We start from the raw sequence: 23,422 nt of genomic DNA on the forward strand, positions 1-23,422 counted from the left end.
TCACCATAAAATACTTCTTAAAATATCGGATTCATCAATAGTTCACTGTTCGTTTAAAAAAAAAAATCTACAGTGAAACAAAGTATAAAAATAATCGCTTTAGTACACATTAGGTTAATAAAATAAACGGGCATATGCATGTGGTCACATGGCTTAAATCGGTGGGTTCCTTCATTCCCGTATGTGTTTGTGTTTAACGAGTCTCGGTTCATTTTCTTCGGCGGGATAGGGATGGGTCTAAATACAATATTTTACATAGTAACGATTTATATACATTGTGATGACTTTAACGTTAACCATATCTATATACACTGTGATGACTTTCAAAAACTCAACTCTATTTCATTGTATGTAAACGAAAATCAAGAAATTTAAAATAGAATGTTCCAATTATTGAGATTTGTATATATATGCTTCACGCTATTTAGGTTTTACCGTTATCATACGGAAGCTGAAATCTGAAAACTCCGAACACTATTTTGGTTTTAATTTAATTGCAAGTCTTAGTCAGCTCTCTCGATGATACGCCAGTCAAAGGACTCCAAGACCAGGAAGTTTCTCTCTACAATATTTTTTAGATTGTTTCACTTTAGAAAGGGGCGAACAAAAAAAACAAACTAACGGCTACAACTAGGTCTTATTATTATTATTTTTTTGTTTTTTGGGCAAACGGCTACAACTCTTATATTCATCAAAATTTTAACGTTTGAGAAATGTAAATTTCCAATATACAGTACAGTATTTATATGTCAATGTAGATTCATTATAATGGATCAACATCAATCGTCATCATCATCTCATTTTGCCTCATGGACCTTCTAGTAAATTATGCTTTGTATTAGTGACATTAAAAATCAGCATCCTACATTCAAAAAAAAAAAAAAAAATCAGCATCCTAAATCAGTAATCCCATATTCATCCAAATTAACTGTCGTACTAAATATAATTATTATATAAGTTTTAACAAATATGTAAACTAAGTATTAACTATGATGAATCAACATTTTCAATTCATCTCACGATCTTATAAAAATTAATAAAATATACACTACATATAGAAGAAAAAAAATCAACGACAAGAAGTAACATATATAATTATGTTTATATATAGAAATCCAGGGGGGTAAAAAATAAAAATAATATAGAAAGATAATTTACCAAAAGAATCCAATAATTCTATATTTAATAAAATATTCCAAAGTCCAACGAGAAAAATCATTATTATCATTATTATTATTATAAATTAATAATCCCTTTAGTATTTACCGTCGCATCATCATCGTCCTCGTTCTCGTCGTCCACCTTTTAAAAACCCTCTCAAAGGCCTCCCTTCTCTTTTAAAATAAATCATCTCTCTGTGTAAATCTGATTCAATGGGTTTTAGCAAAGAAGAGATTAGTAAAAGCAGAAAGCTTTCGTCATCTCTATGGAGAGGAATCAAAACTGTATTCGTTTTATTCACAATGTTCCTCTCTTTTCTCCTCGTCTCTGCTCCGATCTTTCTCGCCGTCGCCGATGCTCTCCTCCCTTCCGCTCTCCTCCACCGTCTCTCTTCGCCGACTAATCTCTCTTCTCATCTCACCAACTACGATTTCCGTCACTCCGTCATCGATATACCCTTAATCTCAATCATTAGATCCGCCGTTATACTCTGTGAGTACAAAAAAGATTCATACTTTACTAAAACGAAAACAGAGCAAATTACTCTGTTTTAGAAGGAAATCAAAAACTCTAGTCTGATTTTTGTAACGTGTAAACAGGTCTTTATGGACTATGTGACGGACCAAAACTCTCTAGAGGACCGTATCTGACAATAACAATGATATGCTCAGTCTCGTCTCTAATCTACGTTTCGTTAAAAGCGGCGTTTATGTTCGGTGAGCCACAGATCGGAGACGGCGGAGGAAGCTACTTCAGAGCGGCGGAAGTAGCTCTGTTCCTCTGCTCCTCTGTTTTAGCAATAGGTCACATCGTTGTAGCGTATCGAACAAGTTGTAGAGAAAGAAAAAAGCTTCTCGTCTTCAAAATCGACATTGAAGCTGTAAGTTCACTCCTTCTTCTTCTTCCCTTGTTAATTCCGCCGTTACAGAAATTTTATTATTTACTAATTTTAATTCGATTTTGATTGATTCATTACATTAAAAGATAGGGCCAACGACAATAATACCAAGTTGCATTATTATTTTTTTTTTTCAAATCTAGGACGAATATTATTAGATTTTAGATTTTTTTTTTTTTTACCCTGCACACTAAGATATCGTAATCAGACTCGGTCAGAGATGGCATGTGAATGTAATTGTCAATGTTAAATATTTTACATATTGTCATATTTGGTCCTTTGGGATTCTAGAAACTCGATGAGATGTGTCTTTCCAACTTGTTTGGTTAGGAAAAGACTCTATTTTGGGTGAAAGTAGCAACGGAAAACAAATTGAAGTTGAGTTTAAAGACTTTTCTTATATAGTTTTATAGGTTAGAATCTCATGTGGAAACCGTGTGTAACCTAATTTTCTTCGTCTTTTTTTTTTATAATCATATATATAAAAGTAGAGTTTCAGTCTCTCCTTATTGGTCCACTTGGCAATGCAATTTTAACAAAAAAAAAATTATATTAAAACACAAATTTAAAACAATTAATTTTCATATTTAACTCACATAATATAAAACTGAAATCTTTATAGTTTCCCCCTATAAATTATGCATTAACTTTATTTCTCCACTAAGTTGTATTAATCAATTGTATTAAAACAAAACAATAAATTAGAATTGTAACTCTCATTTTTCTAAATGTAATTTTTTATTATTTCTCTTCCTATAAATACTCATGATCTTATTCTCTTAGTCTATCACTCTTTCATTCTCTCATCTTCTTCCACTACTCTCAAATCTCTTTTTTGTTTTGTTTTGTTTTGTATTTTTTTGTTATTATTGTTGTATGGGTTATAAAAATTCAAATCAAATATTATTGTAAAAGCTTAGTTTTAGAGTTTATATGATATGTATATCTTATATATTTATTTTAATCTTTTAAAATGTTTATCTCAATTTTCTATTTTATATTAACATCTTATAAGTCATTCATACTTCCTTACAATATTCACCACACCATAAGATCATAAAGTTGAAATGATCCATATGTAATTATCTATTATGTCTCTGGTTATCTCACATATTCATGTATCATTTTTAATAATTTATAAAGATCAATATAATATTTAAAGATCAATATAATTATCCATTTATCTATTTATAAAGACTATTTTTTTTTGTGATCCAATTGATAAATCTGCAGAGATCAATATTATATATATATATATACATATATATATTTATGATTTGAAGTTTTTGAAAACAAAAAGAACATAATTAAACAATTAGTTTTTTGTGTCTTTAATCAAAATAAAAAATGATCCAAAAAACAAAACATATTCAACTCGAACTTAAATATAAAAATAAAATATAATTTTAAAAATATTATTTCACTAAATTCTCTAAAGATGAAACCATTAGTATGAAATCTAGCACTATAAATTAAATTGATGAGTGATAACCAAAAAAATATAAGTTATCCTTGGGATTTTAAAAATTATTGAGTTTATATCAACAAACAACCAAATCATGTGAATTTTGATTCAGCCACTTGATATTCCTTTTATTTTAGGTTATAAAAAAATAAAATATTTATTTATAATTAAAGACATGTAACTCCATTTAACTCAAATGTAACTCCTATCCAATAATTGTACATTAATTCATTCCTCCTACTAACTTATTTATCTTTCAAGAGAAAATATTTTTGGTTAAATTTTAATATTTTTTATTTATTTTGGTTGGCTAAACTTATAGTCATATTTTGGTTGGCTAAATTAATATATTTCTCATGTAAAATTATTGTTTATAATATATTTCTCATTTCAAAGTTTAAAGCAATATATCATATATATAAAAGTAAGGTTTTGATCTCTCCTTATTGGTTGATTTTCATTTAATGTTTTCTAATTTTTATTTATTTTTATTTGCTTTCTAATTGCTTTAAACAATATTTAAGACCCAATAAACACAATACATTTAACTCACACATTAAAATAAAATTATAACTGAAAATAAAATAAATTATGCATTAATCATATTCTACCACTCAATTTTATTCAAACACAATAAATTACTATTGTAACTCCATAGTTCTAAATGTAACTTCCATCATTTCTTATCATATAAATAAGCATTCTCTCAATCTATCATTCTCTCATATTGACATTCTTTTACTATCTTATTTTCACATTCTCTCATTTTTGATTTCTTATTTTTGTTGTATGGGTTGTAAAAAACAAATGAAATATCATTGTAAATTGTTAATGCTAAATTTTAATTTTAGAGACTACATGATATATATTTTACATTGTTCTTATTTTAAAAGATTTATCTCCTTTATCTAATTTGGATTATTATCTTATAAGTAATCATTCTCTCCTCCTCTCCCAGCAATATCAAATGTTGTTATATTTCATATGTGTTGTAAGAGTTTGATTCTATATTTTAATTTAGAAAGTATTATATATATATATATATATATATTACATTGTTCTATTTTTTAAAGATTCATCTCCATTATCTAATTTGGATTACCATCTTATAGTAAACATTCTCTCCTCATCTCCTACCAATATCAAATGTTGTTATATCTCATATATGTTATAACTTGTAAGAGTTTGATTCTATATTTTAATGTAGAAAGTATTATATATATTTAACATTGTTTTCAATTTTTATTTTATTTTTATAATATTTTTTTATATTTCTTGCCTTTCTAATCTATTCATTTTATTTTTTAAATTTGCATAGTTAAATTTAAATTCACATATGTTAGTTTTTCCAAAACAATCAACTTTATTTGAGAATTAGATGTTCCTATTCATTTTTAAATGATCAATGTGTAACATATAAGCATTTTGTCTTGCAATCACAAGTTCCATTTCCATTGCTTAACTCCATGGTTAAACTATAATATATGTTGTCCTATTTGTAGGAATAACAACATACTTATTTAATTTATTTAAAAGAGCAGATGATTAATCGAAATAAACATTTCTCCAAATTTTATAATTCAATCAATGAGTGTACTTATTACTTTGAAAAACTTTTACATTGAAGTTCATAAAATCATATAAGAAAACTAAGATACTATGTCACTTCAAATTTGGAAAGAAACACTTGGTATTCATTTTTAAAAAAGTCAAGACACATATAAAAATTTATAATATTTAACTCACTTTATTTAAAGACATTAAATGTCATTTAACTCAAAAATAACTTCTATCCAATAATTTCATACATTCCTCCCACAAAAATATATATATATATATATATATATGTTCAAGATTGTATTTAAATATTACATAATTTTTTAGTTAGCTAAATTTATAGTCACATATATACAATATATATACATAAGAATTTATATTACACATAATTCGACCCATTATTTACTTAACTCAAAATTGGTTTCAAAGCCAACTAAAGAAAAACAGAAACGATCTTATTGATATTAGACCAAAACATGGGCATACAAACATAATCACTTACACGGAAGATATTTTTTAAAAATAACTTATTATTGCAACATCAACATATGAAGGGTTTACATAAGCAGTTAATTAGAAAATCTATAATACAATAAATGTATTGGAAACAATACCAGTCAATGATAAGATTGGATCCTCATAAACAAGAAACAACATCTTCATAATTCATAAAAAATAAACGCCACAGTTATACACATCTAAACGAAATGGTATAAACATATAGTGTATAAATAAAAGTGACGGCAAAACCCGTATATGCCTAATTAAAACGAAATAATACAAAAGAGAAAACGAAAAAGACAAAAAAAAAATAAGAAAGTGCCAACTATACCACAACCCACGCGTTGCGTGGGGAAGTACCTAGTAATAACAACATATTTAATTATAAAAATCCGACAGAACACGTCACGCCTCACGCATGCTTCATGATTTTGTTCTCATCGAGACAAATCTATCATCCTCTTTTTTAGTTTATAGTTATTGATAATTTAATATTATCCAATGGGGAAACTAATAGGGTTTATGTGTGTTTTGATTTGATCCATTTTTTTCAGGTTTCGGCTTGTAAAAACGTGTACCCGAGATATCAAAAGATCCTACAACAAGAGAGACTCAAATAGAGACGTATTTTTTTTTTCAGGAGAATCACAATACTTGTAAATATGTATACGCACACCTCAACATGTAAATATTATTAAGAATACGACGTATAAATGTAGCTTCTTCGTTTGCCTTTCGGCGTTGACCCATCAACGATCCTTCGCTTTTAAGTTTCGGGTAACCAAACCTAAATCTTATCCTCTTCTATTTTTCTTGCTTACGTAGTTGTTTGTACATATGTATTCTCTTTCTTTTATTGAATAAAATTGAGTTCTATAAGTGTGTGTTTGTTAGTAGTATTTAATTGGGAAGTGATATAATGGACGAACCAAAGTTGAGTGCCTTTTTGCTGATAATGTTTGTTTATTTGGTTAACAGAAGGATCCAAAGCGGAAAGAACAAATCAGGAATGAAGATTATATATAACCTATGCTTTGTTTTTATATGAGACAACTCATATGAATTGGCAGTTGTTAGCTTTAACATTAGATTAGTTAGGGCGGATTTGTAATTAATCCAAGAGTTCATCAATAACAAAGGAAGCCTAAGGCATCTTTTTTGTTTTTGTCTCTCCGTTTTATATACATGTTTATGTTTGTGCTTTTATTATTGGTTTTGATATATGTTTGTAATTGTAAGCATAATAAAGCACATAGTATGTGATATGTCCGCGTGAATTGCATTTATACGTCACCAAAAAAATTTATATACGAATCGTAAAGCAACCTTTTTACGATCATTATCTTTAACTTACATTCTAAATATTTGGATTATTTTAACAAAAATAGATATTTGGATTAATCAAAGATGTCTCAGTTTTATTTAATAATCAAATTAGAAAGTCTTTGTGAATTCGTATGAAACTTCAAGTCCTCCTCAAGTTCACTGAATTTTTCTTTATTTTATTTGTATTTCTAATTTTTAATTGCAAACTCTAACTTTCTACGTTACCGTGTTTTTAAGTTATAACTTTAGACTGTGGGGATGTCTATAACAAAACCTTACCAAGCATAAGGAGAAATAGGCCTAATTCAGTTTGATTACTAGAACGAAACACCGATTTAAAAGCTGAGCGGCATTTTAGTTTCAGTTAGCCAGTTCTACCTAGTACCTACATAGTTTGATTATAAAAAGCCTTTGGAATTGAAATGTATGAAAATGGAAGAACTCAAACCGAAACCAATCTGTATTTAGAAAATCATTCTCTTCAAATTAAGATATTCTATTCTATATGATAAAACACACCAAAACCAAAGTATTGGCCTAAATATACCAAAGCTAAAGTTATATTACCAAACTAATTGTCTGACTACTAGACAAAAATTGGAAACACACGATTTAAGAGGCATTTTGAAGTTTAGGTTTAATGGGCTTCTATAAACGGGCTTTATGGGGACATAACTTTTAACTGGGACCAAAGTCTTTTCTATATTGTGAAATAGACAAAAGAAATCCTAAAAAACAAAAGAAAACAAAAGAAAGAAAATACCTTAAATACAGACACCTACCATAACGAAAGAGAGAGTGCGACGTCATTAAAAAGTAGCGACACCACAAAAGAAAAAAGGGTAAAGAGAGAGACCAATCACAGAAGATAACGCTGAGATAAGGCTTCTTACATTTACCATCACATATAAACATACACGTCATTATTATTCCAAGAAAAAAAAGAAATAAACTATATGTTATAACATTGGAATCATCAGTGTCTCTACGCAGTAGTATCATATCACACCAAACTCAAATATGGCTACTACCACTGCAGCAGCAGCCTCAGGTATCTTTGGGATCCGGATTCAAGATCCTAGGCGTGGAACCGGTAGGTTCCAAGCCCGGTTTGGGGGGTTTAATTTCGGGAAAAAGGAACCTGCTCCACCTCCAAAGAAGTCAAAGCCGGTCAAAGACGGGTTTGGGGGGTTTAGTTTCGGGAAAAAGAAACCTGTTCCACCGCCAAAGAGGTCAAAGCAGGTCCAAGACGACGGAGACAGACTAGTCTGGTTCCCCGGCGCAAACCCGCCTGAATGGTTGGACGGATCGATGATCGGAGACCGTGGTTTCGACCCTTTCGGTTTAGGTAAACCGGCTGAGTATCTTCAGTTCGATTTCGACGAGCTTGACCAAAACCTTGCCAAGAACGTGGCGGGTGACGTCATCGGGGTCATCCAAGAGTCGTCGGAGATCAAAGCGACGCCGTTTCAACCGTACACTGAAGTCTTTGGGATCCAACGGTTCAGAGAATGTGAGCTGATCCATGGAAGGTGGGCCATGCTTGGTACTCTTGGCGCCCTCGCTGTCGAGGGTCTCACCGGAATCGCATGGCAAGACGCCGGAAAGGTACACTCATATAGCCGTCACTAATATAGCTTCCACGTGGACAATCGTGCGTCATTCGTTGTACTTAAATTAGAATTTGTTAGATAAAATAAAAAGTAAAATATGAGGCATATATAATATAGGTGAAAACATGCATGCAGATTTGTAACCAAAAGCTTAATTTTTTAAGGGGTTTAACTTTAAATTTATTGCGGTTTATCATATAAAAAATTTTGGTATGTTGTTCGTGTTATTATGAATCTCGGTTCGGTATTGGATTGATGCATTCCGGTTTGGTTTGTCTTAGGTTGAATTGGTGGAAGGGTCGTCGTATTTGGGACAGCCATTGCCGTTCTCGTTGACGACGTTGATATGGATAGAGGTGTTAGTGGTCGGGTACATCGAGTTCCAACGTAACGCTGAGCTGGAACCTGAGAAACGGATTTACCCGGGTGGGTATTTTGACCCGCTGGGACTCGCGTCTGATCCAGAGAAGTCGGATGCATTGAAGCTGGCGGAGATAAAGCACTCTCGTCTCGCTATGGTCGCATTTCTCATCTTTGCTCTTCAGGCGGCCTTTACAGGCAAAGGCCCCATCAGCTTCCTTGCCACCTTTAGCAGTTAAGGGATGAGCCTTTCTATCTTTATTTTATCCAAAAAAAAAACAATCTTATACTTTTAAAACTGTATTATGTATCAGAGGTCGTTTATTTGTTTGGTGTTGTTGGAACTGGTTTATATATCGTATGTTGATCTTGTGTGTAAAGCAGGCTTGGTTGAGTTAATTAATACTTCTCTGCCATTACAATCACATATTATCATTCTCTTTAATACTTGTTTGATGTGATGAGACTAATTAATTAGTAATCATTTGATACGTGACAAGTCTCTAAAAAAAAAAAAAGAATTTCGCTAGCTACCTATATGATAAAATTGCCATACTATATAGAAGATAATATTGCAAAGTGGATGGTAAGAACTTTGTCAAAACAAAACTTATGTAATTATATTGGACGATGTTCTTATAACAAAACCAAAATCTAATGAAGTCATCATACATAACATATTGCATATCTATCCATCATTCATTTTGATTGAACCCACAAAATACCCGATGGTGTAACTTGTGAGAGCAACCTTGTTGGGCTAGAGGGTAGCTAGTTGGCCTACACGGAATTAATATCTAGGCACTTTAAAAAGATTATCATACCAAAACTCGATTTACTTGACCATCCAAATAATGGCTTGACTTTGATTTTTTTTCTTTACAATAAACAAACTCCTTGTCGTATTCTTAAAGACAATATGATAGACTGTATAATCTGTGTTGTTGGTAAAGATAAGATATGACATCGGAGCCAAAAAGAAAAGTAAAGATATCATATTTTTCTTGATTATTAAATAATAGAAGGGAGAAAACTATTGTTAAGTAAGGAATCATACGCTTATTATATGACATCCCGTTTAAATTTTGCATGATTACTCATAATATACATGTACATTATATTTGTTACTTTACAACACATGTAGAAAACTACAATTTCAATAAAATCTTGAAATGAATAGACAAAAAAAAAAGGTATAAAGAAAGTGTAAGAAAGCAATAAAATATACATGAATATAGAAAATGCGATTGGTGAAGAGTACACGTTGTCCAACTTTTCTGGGATGAGGAAGAAAAATAAGAGTGAATAATTCAGAAAAGACGTTATACCTTCCCCATCCACATTATTTTTCATTTGCTTAACTGCAGAACAACACCAAATTCAACCCAATCAAGTTTTGATTTGTGTCCATACAGAGAAAGAGTCTGAATTGTTCTGTCCCGAATTTCTATTCTTTTTGTTTTGTTTTTCTTGTTAAGATCGAAAGCTCTGTTTAGCAGATTTTGAGTTCTTGATTTGTATCAAGATGGGGAGGTTGTTTGTTGTGAATCTTGAAGGGAAGATCTATAGCTGTAAACACTGTAAGACCCATCTTGCTACTTATGAAGACATTATCTCCAAGGTTTTTGTCTCTTTTCTTGTCCCTTTTCTCAATTCTTGACTTTTTTTCTTTTTCTGTATATTATTTATTATGTGTTTGTGATGAATCTGTTTTTGCTGTTGTTCTGCATGCTCATCAAATTTGAGTGAATTATATAATGATAGATAGTTCTCTAGAAGAGATGTGGTGGTGTGTTGATTCTTCTTTAATGGGATCATGAGAAATACTTGATTCTTGTTTATTGGGATCATGCTATTTAAGAACAATTGTAATTTTGAAAGCTTAAATTAGTTTCAGAGTTTTGAATTTTGAGTTACTACATTGTTGAAGTTATGGTTCAATTTGCCATTAAGCAGATAATGATTTCATTAGTTTTAAAATTCAAATTATAGTTGTTAACGTTGAGTTCCCCTATGCTGATGATCTATTCATCTGAAAACTGATTTGATCGTTTTTTACTCTCCTTGTGGTCTAAGATAGGTTATCTTTATGCTTCTTGAGAATAAAAGATAGTTAAAGCTACTGAGCTTTCCCTGACTCTGCATTTGTTGTTGCTTGAGCTAATAGTGTTTGTTGTGTGTTTTATGTTTCTTGTTTAGTCTTTTCACTGCAAGAATGGGAAAGCTTATCTCTTCAATAAGGTGTAAGTGTTTCTTATTTCTAAGCAATCTCATGATGATCATCGTCATCCAATACTTGCTAAATTGTGATGGCGTTTCTGATGATCTGGTTTAGTGCCAATGTTTCAATGGGAGAGACTGAAGAAAGACTGATGATGACTGGAAAACATACTGTTGCTGACATTTTCTGTGTATCTTGTGGATCAATCGTTGGCTGGAGATATGTAAGCTAGCCAGACATCAACTGTTCTAATAAGAACCTATCCGTGTTCGAATTCTTCGGGTGGTTTTAACCTTTTTAAGTTGTGTGTTCTGTTGTTTACCAGGAGACTGCTCATGAGAAGAATCAAAAGTACAAAGAAGGAAAATCTGTTCTTGAAAGGTTATATATCCAACATATCAGGACTTGAGTTTCCAAGAACACCGGGTTTTGATTTATGAAATTGTTGTCCTGACAGATTTAAGATATCGGGTCCTGATGGGAGCAACTATTGGGTGAGTAGCCATGGAAGGCATATTGGTGGAAGTGATGCAGATGATGCTTGAAACCATCTCTCTCTGATTTGACATTTGCTGTAAATGTAAATTCTTCAACCTCCAATCCAAATTGTTGTAATAAGACTAACAAAAACCTCCTTCTCTTGCATTATTTACCTCTCAGTAAATAAAATCTGATTCTATGTAATGGATGATTATCTCATGGTTTTCATGTGAAACCATCTTAAACCTAAATACTTCATTTTACAATAAATGTTCCTCTAAATTTTGTATCATGTGTTTTACTAAACAAAAAATGAGGTATTGCCTTTGGAAATAATTAGTATACAGAATTCCATAGCACTTGACATTTTTCTCTTTCACTTTTATCAGTCGACGCAAAGATTTGAAAGCCATCAGTCTTTCTCAATTTGGACCAAACGATGTTTTGGTTGGAACTGTACGGAATCTGGGTCGAGTTACCAATTTAGTACCATTAAAATGCATCGAATAGTCAGACAGAACTCGGAAAGCGAAACGGGTCGCAAAAATATGTCCAATGCTAAAATTTGGAGGCTTATATATAGATTAAAGGTGAAAAAATGTGGTTTTGGTCAACAAATCCTTTAACCAATGGTGGCTTAGTGCTTACTGACCAAACCCACAAATAGTCAATTGATCAGTCTTCTTTGTGATGTTAGGCTTGGCTTATTTCTTCCTTTCCTGCTAACTACTACACTTTTCTCCCCCAAAGTGTAGTTAGCTGAGATAACACATTGAGATTAAAACAAAGAATAGTCGAATGGAGTTGGACCGGTTGACCATTTGCTCTCCTTAAATCCATCATCTACACACACATCAATTCTTAAAGAAAAGTACTTATCATTTTGAGATACTTTTCTAACATGGAGAGCTTCTTCATCCTCCGTTGCTTCTTGTTATTCTTCTTCTTCTTCTTCTTCAATGGATCATTTGCTGCTGGAGGCAAGTTATGGAGTATAAGGGAGATGTCGGAGATGGCTGGTTATGGGGAACACAAACTCTCCTCTGTAGTTATAACCGGTTCTGTTCTTTGCAACACCCCTGTTTCAGGTATTCTCTGTTAGGATTCCACATCAAAAGTTGGATGTCTTTCAGTTGGAAGCTCATGAACCTTAATAGCCTCTACGCTACGTCGTCCAAGTCTAATGCTTTCTGTTTACATGATCTTATAGGTGCAACTGTTGCTATTAAGTGTCACACTGAATTCAAAAAGAGATCAAAATGGGTAAAAGGTGTTACTGATGACTTTGGAGAATTTGTCATCCATCTTCCTTCTCATCTACACGCAATTCCGCAACTCGAAAAGGCTTGTTTCGTCAAACCAATACATGTGCCGAAGCACTATCGCAGATGTTATCACACTTTCTACAAATCCAACACACACAAAGGCATCAAACTCCTTTCCTCAAGAAATGGCTTCCGTGTGTACTCCTCAGGGACGATCAGGCTACATGGACACAGTTCAAGAACATCATCCCAACCTCGTAAAACCTACATGTAAACACAAGTTTTAATAAAAAAAAAACTAAAAAAATCAAACAGATACTTCATCTTGTGTATTTTGTGGTCCTCACTTGTTTAGGTTGGCGCTTCAGTCACAGAACCAAGTTGAGTCTCTTTACATTGTTTATCAGTTTCACACAGTGTAATTGCATCTCATTCTTTTGCATATGGCCAAATGAAAATGTTAGGATTGAACAAAACTAAATTTACCATAACCACATAGCCAAACAGACTACATTAGGCGAGATAACACCCAAAGAATCGTCATTGACTCTCAGTCTAATATGTTGAAAGATTTATCTCCTACATGCATTGCATATTCTGAAACACATTAAAATAATCTAAACAAAATATTACTGCAACGCAACTCGACCAAGTTTTATAAGTCAGAGATCCAAGGTCGACGTGATGTAGACGAAGTATATATGCATGATGATTTCGTTAATTGACGAATTCATAAATAAAAATCAAACAAACATAACTACTAAAAGGCTGATGATTATAATTCATAAAGCATCTGTATTATCAATATCAACTAAGTGAAAAAAAAAAAGACAAAGAAAGACTACAAAATCCAAATGTACTTTGGACATATAACAGATATAAACTTAGTATTTCTTAGACTAATACAAGTTTCACCTAAAAAGTGTAAAAAGAAAGGATCTTTACTAAATTAAAGAACCAAGACTAAAATTAAGAATTTCTCTTTTTAGTTATTTAACATATATCTCTTTTTTCTTCCCTAAGAAAGAAATGAAGAAATGATACGTAATATAAAAAGGAAATTAATTTTTTATTTTGCAAAAAAAAAAAAAAAAAAAAGGAAAAACGAATAGGTAAGAATTAGGAAATTATTCAAAAGAGTCGGGAAAAAAAATCAAAACAGAGGAGACAAACGATCCCGCTTCAAAGCCTCCACTTTTATAGGAAACTCTCTCTTGTCTTCTTTCTCCTCTCAATCTCTTCTCAATCCCCAAATCTCAGTTCTTCGAATCCCACGAACAATCAAAATATTCCTGGATTCGAAGACCCAAACCCTAATTTTTTAAAAATCGAAACTTTCGATTTTTTTTTTCTAACAATGGGGAAGGAGAAGAAAACAGAGTCGTATAACAACGACAGCGGTAGTTACAATTACAAGATGTTCAAATGTTTCAACCGTAAGTTCAAGATCAACGAAGTCACACCCACCGACGACGTCCGCGACGCTTTCTGTCAATTCGCCGTCTCCAATGGCGGAGGAAGCGTCGACGGAGATTCGAGCGACGGAGACGGATCATCCGGCGTAATGGGCGCAGAGCAGCTCTGTTCTTTCCTCGATGACCATCAAGGCGAATCAGGAACAACCGTCGAGGAGGCTCAACGTTTGATCGACGAGGTTATACGACGTAGACACCACGTCACGCGTTTCACACGTCACGGCCTTGATCTCGACGATTTCTTCAATTTCCTCTTCTACGAGGATCTCAACCCTCCCATTACCCCTCACGTAACGATTTAAAAATAAAATCTTTCTCTATGCCCACCAAATAAAAATCGAAACTTTATGTGAATTTGTGTGTTTTGATGGAAACAGGTGCATCAGGACATGACAGCTCCATTGTCACATTACTTTATATACACAGGGCACAATTCGTATCTTACAGGGAATCAACTAAGCAGCGATTGTAGCGAAGTCCCTGTCATCAAAGCCTTGCAAAGAGGTGTTCGAGTCATCGAGCTTGATCTTTGGCCTAACTCTACTGGAACAGATATCAATGTCCTTCACGGAAGGTATATACAGCCTTGTTCTTCTTTGTTCTTGTTCTGTCTCTTTATTCAAAAAAACATTTTCAGAAACGGCGGCTTTCTTGATTCTTTAGGACGCTCACAACGCCTGTACCGCTGATCATATGCTTGAAATCGATAAGAGATCACGCGTTTTTTAGCTCACCTTATCCGGTTATAATCACTTTAGAGGATCATCTTACATCTGATCTTCAAGCCAAAGTTGCTGAGGTAAAATACATATATTCATCTATCTTGTGAATCAATCAGTTTGATCTTGATGTAGTTTGAATCTTTCTTTGTCTTTTTTTTTTTTTAGATGGCTACGCAGATTTTTGGGCAGATGTTGTATTACCCTGAATCAGATAGCTTATCGGAGTTTCCTGCTCCTGCTTCATTGCTTCATCGGATAATCATCTCAACCAAACCGCCTAAAGAGTATCTCGAATCGAGGAACCCGATCGTTAAACAGAAGGATAATGTATCTCCATCGTCCGAGGACGAAACACCTAGAACAGAGGAGGTTCAGACACTAGAGAGTATGTTGTTTGACCAAGATTGTGAAAGCAAGGTAACAAATTCAAATAAAAAGGATCATATTGTTTGTTGTTTTATAATTTACTTTTTGAGTTTTGAATTAGAGTGATAGTGATCAAGAGGATGAAGAAGCTAGTGAAGATCAGAAACCTGCATATAAACGGTTGATCACTATTCACGCCGGGAAACCAAAGGGAGCGGTGAAAGAAGAGATGAAAGCTGTGGTTGATAAAGTGAGACGTTTGAGTTTAAGCGAGCAGGAACTTGACAGGACTTGTTCGTCCAATAGTCAGGATGTTGTAAGGTGATACTAATTTATATACCATCCTAAACCCTTTTTACTATGCTTGGGATGCAACTTGATCTCTTTATGTTTTCTAGGTTTACACAGCGGAATTTGCTTCGGATATACCCAAAAGGGACAAGATTTAACTCCTCCAACTACAAACCGCTTATCGGTTGGACTCATGGAGCGCAAATGATTGCATTCAACATGCAGGTAACAAACTACGCTTTATGATTAAGGTCTACGGATAGATACCTTGACTCATTAAGCCACCTTTGGTGAAGGATAGAGCCTTTATACACAAAAAGAGAATAGAAAGATCTATGAATAACAAATGAAACATTTGGTGATTTATAGGGGTATGGGAAATCTCTGTGGTTGATGCACGGCATGTTTAGAGCCAATGGAGGTTGTGGTTATGTCAAGAAACCTAACTTCTTGATGAAGAAAGGGTTTCACGACGAAGTCTTTGACCCTAGGAAGAAACTCCCTGTGAAAGAAACGTTAAAGGCAAGAAAACAACAACCTCTACGTATACATATAAGATGATGTAACATTTTAAGTGTCATTAGCCTTATCTTTTTGCTGCGGTTCTTACATCAGGTGAAAGTGTATATGGGAGATGGATGGCGTATGGACTTTAGTCACACTCACTTTGACGCATATTCTCCTCCTGATTTCTACACTAAGGTAATATGAATGTCATACATAGGGACTATTTTTGTAACAATCTTTAAATTCATCAGAAAGCTTATTAGATTGCTGACTTATGAGCTTTGTAGATGTTTATAGTGGGTGTACCAGCGGATAACGCGAAAAGGAAGACAAAAATAATCGAAGACAACTGGTACCCAATTTGGGATGAGGAATTCAGTTTCCCATTGACCGTTCCAGAGCTTGCATTGCTTAGGATCGAAGTAAGAGAGTATGATATGTCGGAGAAGGATGATTTTGGGGGACAAACATGCTTGCCTGTTTCAGAATTAAGACCGGGGATTCGATCTGTGCCTTTGTATGATAAGAAGGGTGAGAAAATGAAATCAGTACGGCTTCTTATGCGTTTCATCTTCGAATGATTTGGCTTAATAGAAATGTGTGTCTCCGAGAAAGGATTTGCACCATTTCAAAAAGGATTTGAGATATTGTATAATGTAGCTTGAATGATCGAGTTGATCTTGCTCTGATATCTCCAAAAGTGTATTTACCTACCATATTGAAGAAAATATAATTTATATAGAGGCTATATATTTTTTTCAGTATGTAAAATCTAATGTAAGATGATTATCCATATATACTTGCAATTTTTTCATAATTGAGATATACATAACTTTTACTACAGGGGTGAGGATATATATCTTTGGAAAAATTAAACTCTATATTCAAATTTAACTCCATCTACTTTAAGGAAAAAAAAAATTGATTTTATAATTCCTAGTACTAAACGAAAAAGGAATTGTGCATGTGGAAGTATATATATATGATAAGGTTTTGTAAGAAAAACACCAATTACATCGTCAAATAGAGCTTGAGGATTGATGGCTGAAAGTGTAACGCCAGACGAATATGAGGTTGCGCAAGCATTACTATTACTATATTATCAAGACCCTGTTTTTATTTTTTTAGAAGACGAAGATGAGGAAGAAGAGGACGAAGAGGTAGAAGAGGTAGAAGATGAGGAAGAAGAGGACGAAGAGGTAGAATATGAGGAAGAAGAGGACGAAGAAGACGAAGATGAGGAAGAAGAGGACGAAGAGGACGAAGAAGAGGAAGAAGAATTCGTAAGTGAGGATGAATTGGAAGTGAAAATGTGTAGCCAAACGAATAGAAAAGAGGGTCGTAAGAAGAATAAAACCGTGAAGGAAGACGATTCCGAAGAAACCCTACAGCTCATGCTCCAATGGAAAGCCAATACGCCGGAAAAACCTCCGAGATCGATATTTTTCCCTGATCCAGATGTGGTGGGAGATTGCAGCAAACCGTTTCGGAAGCAGTTGATGGAGAGCGACGTGTTGGCTCATCACTGCAGGCTCCTGTTAGGGAAGAAGCCGGGGAAAACCATGATGTTTTGGGAAAAACAGATAAACTTGGGATTGATGGGCGTGATGTTGTAGTGTATGGACCTGACGTCAAGACTCATGGTACACATGATATGGTGTTCAAGATGTGGGGTAACCGTCAGGACACACCTGTTTTGAAGAGTGCGGGATGGAGGGAGTTCGTGGAGGCATATGATCTCAAGATGCATTGCGATTTTCTCACTATTTGGATGTTTAGACACAAAAAGACTCGTCGGATTTGCTTTGCTATTAATAGGCATAAGTATCCTGTAGATGGTAAGCTGAGTAAAAGAATATCCAAAGCTACCTCGAATTCATAGTATGGTTTTGTGTGCATGTGAGTGTTTTTAGGGTTTTTTTTTTTCTTTTTTTTTGTTTGGTGTTCTTAAAAAGAAAACAAGGTGTTATCATTAATAAAGAGAGTTTTCAGGTTTTATAAACACGAAATTAATCTATCAAGTTTTCTTTTTCCTTAAGGATAGCAAGAAGCCAAGGTGGATATCACTGCTTCATATATCACTTTGTTTAATTTCTTGTGACTTGTGTTCGCTACGAGTATTGTGTAGTTTATCCCTCCCTAAAATGATTTTCGCCAAGGTTAAGTGGAACTAAACCTTAAAGAAACGGATCATGTAAGTCCAGCAATCAAAATTTAGAATATATAATGGTCCGCTTATATATAAATCCATAGCCAAGGTTGAAAAGCTTTGCTGAAAAATAAAATAGAGAGATATTGGAATATTAGATTGTAAAAAGATATTGAGGGTGTAATTAAGTCCAGCAATCAAATTTTAGAATATATCATGATCCATGTATGCGGATTTTAAATTTGAAAAAAAATCAAACTAAAAATCACTGTGTTATTGAATCATTTTATTTTTAACTATTTTTACGAAAATTATGTTTCAATTGTTATTCCACATGTCAGGTTGAAGAGTTCCCTAGAGAATCATCAGATAAAGTCAACCGAACAATGGATATTATGAAGTTTAGTCATAGGCTATTGAAATATTAATTGCCGGAAGAAATGCATACCTTGCTCACAGGACTAGCTTCCTTTCATCCTTTTTATGTCTCATAGGCACCATCACTTGCCGCAAGCTCTGAAGATGCTTTGAGTGCATGGTAGTACAAAGTTATATATAGTTTCAACTTTCAAATATACCCTAATTCAGTTGTTGGCCCTGAGTAACAAAACCAAACTTATTAAAACAGAGGAAACAGAACTACTGATCCTAAGGTTGATTATTACGTAAAGAAGTGTACCTTTGGAGATTCAAATGGAAAAATGTATCTGCAAGACTTTTGTACATCAATATCAGTAGGTCTACCAGACTATCACGCATGTTTGAAGTTCTTGCTTTTGCGGTTACATGAATTCTACAGTAGAGTATCAAAAGCAGCAGTAAGAACCAGTGGGTTATATGTTAGTAACATATAACTGCAGAGTCATGAATATTTTCTTACCTTGAAAAGCATGTATGGCGTTCCTGTTTCAAGCTGGGATGTCAAGATTATACACCAATGTAGCCGCGCCTCAAGAACCTTCTTGGCTTTCCCCTAGAGACAAATAATGAACAAACATAACTTGTATGGAGATAACAAGAACTCAAGTTACATAAGAAACAGAGCATATCAATGGATAAAATAGGGATTCACCTCTCTTTCAACACTTCGTGTACAATCTCTCAAAATCAATCTTGAGTTCTGGCAAAGCTGGGGCTTCATTAGGAAAAAAACAGTGACCAATGCCCTTTACTCCAGACTCACTCCATGAATAGATGTGGAACCTAGTTTAGCATAACTGCATAAGACAAGTCTCTAGCCCTAAGTTCCTCCAGTATTGGAACATATAGTGTTTGGACGTCGTAGCAGGCTCCGTCTATTCTATATTTCTATACATAAATTTCAATGCCTTAGTGTTCCTGCGTTAAAGAGAGTAGGGGATGCATGAGTGATATATATCAATATCATATGATATATATATATATCATATATATATATATATGTGATATATCACTCAATTAAATTGATATATGATATATATCACACCAAGAAACTTCGATTTATATTAACTTCTTAATTAAATTTTAACCAATATCCTGAATAAATGTTTTATTTGCTTTTTAATAAAGGAGAATACAATTTAAAATGGAAAACCTAAGTATATAAGGAAAATAAATTTAGTTAAGCGTTCATACAAGAAAGAAAGAAAATACAAACCCTAAATATATTGACTGTTCCGCAAGGTAAGATAGGGAGAACCTGAGAAATCATGGCTTTCACACAAGAAGAAGATGAAGACCTTCACGTGGCTGCCTGGACATTGATGCACCTACACCAAGCTCAAGCTCAATATCTAAATCAGTCACCAGAAGAAGACGATATAGATGATGAGGTTGAGTCGACTCCATTATCACAAGTAAGCCAAGCTCATCAAAAACCGTCTAGGAAGAGGAAATATGCTGACAACAATCAGAATACGATGAAAATAAATAAGGAGGAGCTCTTTTCAGAAGAAACTCTGAGGCTCATTCAGGCATGGTACAGAGATGACCCTGATCCACTAGAGATATTCCAGGCTGGTGAGGTGACGAGGCGATTCAGCAAACCGCTAAAGAAGCAGTTGATGTTGAGCGACGTGGATAAGGATCAAAGCAGGCTCTTGTTACCGAGGCTGCTAGTGGAGGAGACGATGCTTCCTTTTCTAGAAGAATCAGAGAATCCGAGCTTAGGGCTTGATGTTTCGGTGCACGGACCAGACGGGGAAGTTCAACAGATGAAGTTCAAGATCTGGAATGGGGTTAGAACACCTGTTTTAACTTCGGGATGGAAGGAGTTTGTGGCAAAGCATGGTCTTGTGATGACTTCCGATTTCATCACTGTTTGGATGTTTAGGCATATAAAGACACAAAAGATTTGCTTCGCTATTGACTATGTTAGATTTTCTTTGATAGATCCAGTGGGATGATCTTGAAGACGGCCTTCTTGAATCCAAATTAGGGTTTTGTGTTTTGTGTGTTTGGGGTTTTTGTCTCTCTCTTTTTTTTTTTTGGGGTTATTTTTATTTTTAAAAGGTGTTAACTAGTAAAGGATTTATCAGGGTTATTAACTAGGGTTCTTTAGGGAATTATTTCGCTATTCAATCCACGAGGGTCTTATGATAAGTCATATAAGTAAGAGAATACGTTATCAGGTTAGGTGCTAATACTAAATTACCAATAGGAGTGAAGGTGACTGATGGATTCAGATACGTAATACAAATCCTATAATCATACAAAGCCAAATGCTATGGTAATCTATAAATCAAGTAACAAGAATTTTTTTAGTGCATCACAATAATTTTACATGGCTACACATGCCAAAACGTTCAATGTCAAACCATGATACTTTTGAGGTTAATATTTATAGGTTTTGTATTTTGGTATACGAAAAACATGAGCTGATTTGAAAAAAGATAGATTGTGGATTGTAATTTTTTTTGGATATGGCCATGTTTCATGTCGACCAACATGAAGTTGCCATAAAATAGGAAGCAAAAACAAACATGTTGGACATGTTTAGTAACAGACTCTGATCTTTATTTTTATTTTAATCAAAACATGAATACACAGTCACAATGGTATGTCCAATCTAGACAAACCTAAAATTTAGTTGGTTGGTCCCAACCAAACTTGTCTAACAGTTTCCACTTATATATGTGAGCTATGAGATTGAGAGAGATTCCAACTATCTAGATTCAGGTACCTGTGATGATGATGTCCAGCAAGAGCGTGGTATGCCTTGCTTCTCAAACCATTCAGGCATGTGAAATCTATCGTAAAGCGCTAGTCTTACATCTTCTTCTTCTGAAAGTTGCTTAAGAAGTGGGAGAACAACGTCTAGTAGCTTCAATATGTTTTTTTGGTTGCATAAATGAGATCTCATTAGATTCCAACGGATGAACAAACTTGTTTTCAGTCTTACATGAACAAAAAATGAGTTTGGATTTACATACCTGAGTATCATTTGGCTGTTCTGCGGAAAACGATTCACATGGAATCCCGTTTAAAGGTTGTAATAGAAAGCAGTAAGGATTGTTGTCGACAATAACAGTCCTACACATATTCTTTGAAACGCATAATAGATCCTTCACATGATCTCGATATTGCCTGATATTGGGAACACAGAGAATACACTCACTCACTCACAACCATATCATTAAAAAAGAAAGGTAAATCATATGATCATTTGTTCAAACTAGCAACTTACGTGCTGATCGTAGAAGGACGATAAAGCCGATGGTTTAATACACGTTTTGTATCTATTCTATCCACAATAGGTCTAGCATAATCTGCAGATTTTGAGCAACATGTTTAAAAACGCTTAAAATGAGAACAGAGAGGGTGATAAAACAGAGAAGTAGTGACTCTCAAGGAGGTACCTTCTAGGGCAGCGGTAAAAAGAATAAGATGTGCAAATTGGCTGAGTTGTTCTAAGAATTCGTGCAATCCTGGACGCTCAAACACTGTTACATGGCTGGTTTTAGGCTTCCCATTGCATTCCTTCACGCAGAAAAAAAAAATGAGATTAATTATTTGCATATCAACCAAATTAACCTTGGTTAAGTAACTTGATAGGTAGTACTTAGTAGTAAGATCACCTTGGTTGATGATACACATTCCAGCTCGAACCACTTCAACCCAGCTTCAATAGCTTGTGTACGTAATGCAGTAGGTATACTAGATGTCTCATAGGCACTCACTAGTGTTTCATCCAAGTCAAGAACTACCTACACATCTCAGACTAACTCAAAACACTACATATAGCTACTAGGCAAAACTATAAATTATGCATCAAAATTGACCATGCTAATCCCAAGTCACAACCAAACCAAACAAGCTAAAAGATTCTAGAAATGATCGCAGTTTCTTGAAGCATTTTCTGAAAAGACAAGAGCATACCGTTAGTTTCTGGATGGTACTGACTTGGCCGTCAGTAGAGGTTCTCTCGGAGGCGATTTCAATGGAAACAGGTGATTCCGTCTCACTCTTCGGTAAATCGAGGACCGACAAAGGTTTGAAACCATCCTTTGTCGAAGGAGAGGTAGAGAGAAGTGAATGATGATGAGCATCAACACGAAGGATCTTGAGAAAGAACCGATAGAAAAAATCGAGCCAGTTTACCAAAACATTCCATAGTTGAACCGAACGAGGAGAGTAAACCAAATCGGCTTGACTCAATTCCGCCATGAATCGAACTAATCGAGCTTTCAACAAACAGAGCAAAAGATGGCTCACGCAAGCTTTTTGATGAAAGGAGGCAAAACGCCAATTCTTTTTTTTTTTTTTTTAATTAGATACGATTCACGCGCTTATTTTGGAGAATGAGAAACACGTCGAATGTTTCAGTATATATAAGTGAGGTGGGAAGACACGCGTGGAGAAATGAAGGTTGGGGAAGTTTTTAAGGAAGAGACAGATTTGTAAGAGAAGAAAGTGCTGCGTTCATTCCTTTTTAACATTTTTTTATATATAATGGAAACATTATTGGAAAAAGGAAAGCTTGCAATTATTATTATGAACTAATTTATCTATTATGCGTGTTAATTGAATAAATTCATCAATAAAATTATATTACATATCACATAAATAAAGTAAAACACACTAATTG

At 33.9% G+C, this 23,422-nt stretch overlaps 7 protein-coding genes, 1 long non-coding RNA gene and 1 pseudogene across 14 annotated transcripts; 7 read left to right on the plus strand and 2 right to left on the minus strand.

Annotated features, from left to right (window-relative positions):
* Window positions 1-621: 621 nt before the first annotated feature.
* LOC147942973 (uncharacterized) lies at window positions 622-1,404 on the minus strand. Its single transcript, XR_015559854.1, has 2 exons — window positions 1,267-1,404; window positions 622-862 (listed from the first exon to the last, which is right to left on the minus strand). It is a non-coding gene; the product is annotated as an uncharacterized LOC147942973 (long non-coding RNA).
* LOC104792858 (uncharacterized) lies at window positions 1,374-6,461 on the plus strand. The gene is made up of 3 exons (XM_087454634.1): window positions 1,374-1,653; window positions 1,761-2,041; window positions 6,137-6,461. The coding sequence occupies exons 1-3, from the start codon at window positions 1,374-1,376 to the stop codon at window positions 6,200-6,202; spliced, it is 627 nt and encodes a 208-aa protein (XP_087310760.1). The 3' UTR covers window positions 6,203-6,461.
* A 1,223-nt stretch (window positions 6,462-7,684) lies between these two features.
* LOC104792859 (chlorophyll a-b binding protein CP29.3, chloroplastic-like) lies at window positions 7,685-9,306 on the plus strand. Its single transcript, XM_010519106.3, has 2 exons — window positions 7,685-8,516; window positions 8,803-9,306. Exons 1-2 carry the CDS (start codon window positions 7,929-7,931, stop codon window positions 9,118-9,120), a joined length of 906 nt encoding a protein of 301 aa, XP_010517408.1. The 5' UTR covers window positions 7,685-7,928; the 3' UTR covers window positions 9,121-9,306.
* A 725-nt stretch (window positions 9,307-10,031) lies between these two features.
* LOC104792860 (protein yippee-like) lies at window positions 10,032-11,852 on the plus strand. Its single transcript, XM_010519107.2, has 5 exons — window positions 10,032-10,502; window positions 11,081-11,124; window positions 11,217-11,325; window positions 11,428-11,483; window positions 11,560-11,852. The coding sequence occupies exons 1-5, from the start codon at window positions 10,407-10,409 to the stop codon at window positions 11,645-11,647; spliced, it is 393 nt and encodes a 130-aa protein (XP_010517409.1). The 5' UTR covers window positions 10,032-10,406; the 3' UTR covers window positions 11,648-11,852.
* Window positions 11,853-12,387: 535 nt separating this feature from the next.
* Window positions 12,388-13,338, plus strand: LOC104792861 (uncharacterized). Its single transcript, XM_010519108.2, has 2 exons — window positions 12,388-12,670; window positions 12,793-13,338. The coding sequence occupies exons 1-2, from the start codon at window positions 12,484-12,486 to the stop codon at window positions 13,119-13,121; spliced, it is 516 nt and encodes a 171-aa protein (XP_010517410.1). The 5' UTR covers window positions 12,388-12,483; the 3' UTR covers window positions 13,122-13,338.
* Window positions 13,339-13,867: 529 nt separating this feature from the next.
* LOC104782479 (phosphoinositide phospholipase C 6) lies at window positions 13,868-17,025 on the plus strand. The gene is made up of 9 exons (XM_087454635.1): window positions 13,868-14,612; window positions 14,700-14,896; window positions 14,986-15,121; window positions 15,210-15,461; window positions 15,532-15,731; window positions 15,809-15,926; window positions 16,071-16,223; window positions 16,317-16,403; window positions 16,496-17,025. The coding sequence occupies exons 1-9, from the start codon at window positions 14,205-14,207 to the stop codon at window positions 16,787-16,789; spliced, it is 1,845 nt and encodes a 614-aa protein (XP_087310761.1). The 5' UTR covers window positions 13,868-14,204; the 3' UTR covers window positions 16,790-17,025.
* Window positions 13,900-23,254, minus strand: LOC104792862 (uncharacterized). 7 transcript variants are annotated; one of them, XR_015559858.1, is made up of 12 exons: window positions 22,714-23,254; window positions 22,413-22,541; window positions 22,194-22,314; window positions 22,022-22,103; window positions 21,768-21,921; window positions 21,518-21,651; window positions 20,036-20,563; window positions 19,430-19,695; window positions 19,238-19,330; window positions 19,037-19,150; window positions 18,806-18,954; window positions 15,521-16,918 (listed from the first exon to the last, which is right to left on the minus strand). XR_015559858.1 is itself a non-coding variant. In XM_010519119.3 (6 exons), exons 1-6 carry the CDS (start codon window positions 22,999-23,001, stop codon window positions 21,604-21,606), a joined length of 822 nt encoding a protein of 273 aa, XP_010517421.1. In that variant the 5' UTR covers window positions 23,002-23,254; the 3' UTR covers window positions 21,330-21,603. The 7 variants fall into 7 exon arrangements, 2 of the variants coding, with proteins under 2 accessions (XP_010517421.1, XP_010517420.2); XR_015559856.1 differs by lacking the exons at window positions 15,521-16,918; window positions 20,036-20,563 and adding an exon at window positions 13,900-15,399 and having other exon boundaries at window positions 21,518-21,658; XR_015559859.1 differs by lacking the exons at window positions 15,521-16,918; window positions 20,036-20,563 and adding an exon at window positions 18,631-18,711.
* On the plus strand, window positions 17,515-18,167 carry LOC104793802 (putative B3 domain-containing protein At4g03160). The gene is given in 2 exon segments (XM_087454636.1): window positions 17,515-17,774; window positions 17,777-18,167. Coding segments are annotated over 2 exon segments (570 nt in total). The 5' UTR covers window positions 17,515-17,518; the 3' UTR covers window positions 18,091-18,167.
* LOC147942974 (putative B3 domain-containing protein At4g03170 pseudogene) lies at window positions 20,046-20,741 on the plus strand (annotated as a pseudogene).
* Window positions 23,255-23,422: the final 168 nt, after the last annotated feature.

This window comes from Camelina sativa, chromosome 6, assembly GCF_030686135.1.
Source record: "Camelina sativa cultivar CO46 ecotype springtype chromosome 6, ASM3068613v1".
NCBI classification, from domain to species: Eukaryota; Viridiplantae; Streptophyta; class Magnoliopsida; order Brassicales; family Brassicaceae; genus Camelina; species Camelina sativa.